This window comes from Pholis gunnellus (genome assembly GCF_910591455.1).
Source record: "Pholis gunnellus genome assembly, chromosome: 1".
Classification (NCBI taxonomy): Eukaryota; Metazoa; Chordata; class Actinopteri; order Perciformes; family Pholidae; genus Pholis; species Pholis gunnellus.
In genome coordinates, this window is record NC_136528.1 from 7,751,480 (window position 1) to 7,754,709 (window position 3,230).

At 44.0% G+C, this 3,230-nt stretch overlaps 1 protein-coding gene across 1 annotated transcript; it reads left to right on the top strand.

Annotated features, from left to right (window-relative positions):
- Positions 1-267: 267 nt before the first annotated feature.
- On the top strand, positions 268-2,139 carry lingo1b (leucine rich repeat and Ig domain containing 1b; the record flags this gene model as incomplete). Its single annotated transcript, XM_079186151.1, has 1 exon — positions 268-2,139. One exon carries the CDS (start codon positions 268-270, stop codon positions 2,137-2,139), a length of 1,872 nt encoding a protein of 623 aa, XP_079042277.1.
- Positions 2,140-3,230: the final 1,091 nt, after the last annotated feature.

The window sequence follows — 3,230 nt, forward strand, 5'->3', positions numbered from 1 at the left end:
TTCACTGACATGGTTTCCATTTAGCTTTTGCTTCCTGAAAGCTGGCAGGAGTGTGTTCAGTTAGAAGCAAGGACACACTATAGTTATTCACACATTTAATAAAAAACATAACGGGATCGTGGGCTGAATAGGTGCCTGATTTGGTGCAATTTTCTAATCTTAAAAACTAATGACATAGACGTCATGTTCTCCATCTGTTAATAAGAGATGACACGGAATCGTTCAATATTGCCATTGCCATTTGTTTAACACCACTCCTCTTTCTCCATGTCTCCACAGGTAAGCAGTAGGATGGTGTTGGGGGAGGCAGGAGGGCACAGCTACTTGGTGGCATGCTGGCAGCCCATCCTGATCCTCATGCTCGGCACCGTCCTTTCTGGATCCACCACCGGTTGCCCCTCCCGATGCGACTGCAACGGTCAGGAGCGCTCCGTCGTGTGCCACCGACGGAGACTGGCAGCTCTTCCCGAGGGCATACCCACCGAAACAAAGCTGATGGACCTGAGCAAGAACCGCCTGAAAACTCTGGGAAACGAGGAGTTCATTAATTACCCTCAGCTGGAGGAGCTGCAGCTTAACGAGAACACGATTTCATCCATTGAGCCTGGGGCTTTTGGCAACCTCATGAACCTTCGGACTCTAGGTTTGCGCAACAACCAGCTCAAGCTCATTCAGCTGGGGGTGTTCACAGGCCTGACCAACCTCACCCAGCTAGATATCAGCGAGAACAAAATTGTCATTCTCCTCGATTATATGTTCCAGGAGCTGTACAACCTGAGGGCATTGGAGGTCGGTGACAACGACCTCGTATTCATCTCCCCCCGATCATTTCATGGCCTCAGCAACCTTGAAAGCCTCAACATCGAGGGATGCAATCTGGCCTCAGTGCCCACTGATGCCCTGAGCCATCTGCATAACCTGCTGTCACTTCGATTGCGCTATCTCAACGTCACTGTCATGAGGGATTACTCCTTTAAGAGGCTGTATCGGCTCAGAGTGCTGGAGATTTCCCAAATGCCTGCCCTGGATACGATGACCGGAAAATGCTTGTTTGGGCTCAACCTCACATCACTGTCCATCACAAACTGTAATCTTACCGTCATCCCCTACCAAGCCATCAGTCACCTCAGATATCTCCGCTTTTTGAACCTGTCTTTCAATCCCATTCATACTGTGGAAGGGAACAAACTGTTCAATCTCCAGAAGCTTCAGGCTTTTCATTTGGCTGGTGGGAGATTAGGTGCCATTGAGCCCTATTCTTTCCGAGGACTCAACCACCTCCGTGTACTCAATGTATCCAGCAATAGCCTGAGCACCATAGAGGAGTCTGTCTTCCACTCAGTGGGGAACCTGGAAACTCTGGCGTTGTATGAAAACCCATTGGCCTGCGACTGTCGCTTGCTCTGGGTCTTCCGCCGGCGGTGGAGGCTCAACTTTAACAGACAACAGCCCATGTGCGCTTCACCAGAGGTTGTTCAAGGAAAAGAGTTCAAGGACTTCCCAGACATTCTCCCTTCTGACTATTTCATCTGCCAGAAATCAAAGATCATGGATTACAAGGTCCAAGAGAGCCATGTAGATGAAGGAACTACGGTTCATTTCACTTGCCAAGCTGAGGGTGATCCGGTCCCTGTGATAATGTGGCTTTCCCCTAAGAAGGACTACATCACTACCAAAACTGCGGGGTCAAGACTTTCTGTGTCTACTGAAGGCACATTGGAGGTGCGGTACGCCCAAATCCAAGACAACGGCACCTACCTGTGCATTGCAAGCAATGCAGCGGGCAACGACACCAAAGCTGCTCACCTTTTCGTGCATAGCTACTCCCCCAATTGGCCACACCAGCCGAACAAGACATTTGCCTTCATTTCAAACCAGCCCAGCGACGAAGGTGCAAATGTGACCCGGGCCTCAGTTCCATTCCCGTTTGATGTAAAGACCCTCATCATTGCAACCACCATGGGATTTATCTCTTTCCTCGGAGTGGTCCTCTTCTGTCTTGTAATATTATTCCTCTGGAGTCGAGGGAAACACAATACAAAGTCAAGTATAGAGGTTGAATATGTGCCCAGTAAAGAGGAACCAGAGGAGGCCAGTCCAACTGAGGCACCCATACAATTCAACATGAAAATCATGTGAACTTCGAATGGAGGCCCTGTAATCTTACAAACTGCAGTCGAGATGCATACTATCTTCGCTTCAAATATGTACTCAGATTATGAGCGATAGAAATTGCACAGCAACAAACGCATTTTGACACTATACCCTCGACTTTTTTTTTTTTTTACTTCAGGGACTGAATCTTTAAAAGCAAATGTTGAATTTAAATATTCAAATTTCTGTAAATTTGTATTGGCAATACTCAATCAGTATGTTAACATGCACTCAACAACCCGATTACTGTGTTTAACCAGATTAAAATAAAGCACATGGATCACAGCTGCTGAATTTCCAAAAATAAACATGATAGGCGGGATACTGTCTGGAAAGATGTGGAGATCAGTCTGCAGGTACAATCTTTCTATTAGCACAACTTAAGAGAAATATGTTGTTGTTGGGATTTTGATGCTGTGTTTTGCTTTGATTGATGTACAAAGCACAATAACCCAGCTGCTGTTGCTTGAAATGCTTGTTGAAAAGTTCAAAGTCATTTCTCCATTTTATATTGTCCCATCAAGTAATAGACGAGTATGACACGAGCATTAGGGGTGGTATTAGATAAATGAAAAAAGGATAGAGAATATAGTCATATTTTAAGAAAATAAAGATGTAGTTTCCAGAAAGAAGTCATTAAATTACTAACATATACTTCAAATGTTGAGAGGAAAGTAACAGTATTATAAGACTGAAGTAATAGTTTTGTGAAAAAGATCTTGAAAAGAAGTTGTATTATTATAAGAATTAAAGATATTAAAAGATATTTTTTAATTTTTTAATTGTCTTTATTAAGAACCAGTTGGAGCAGAGGCCTTGATGTTTTACCCTGCACACTTTAGCGCTGCTGTCTTGAAGAAAACATGTCCACGAAAATCAGCAGAGTAGCTCGTATCTCCATTACTTGTCATAGCTAAGCAACTTTGTCAACTGGGCTTCAATTTTCCTACACATCACTTATAATAACTGGATTATTTCATAATCTGGTAACTGTAATTACGGTAATTGAAAATCTGTGCATGTTAACACACTGAGTGAAAGAAAAAAAAAAAAAGCCAGTCCTACAGTATGTGCTC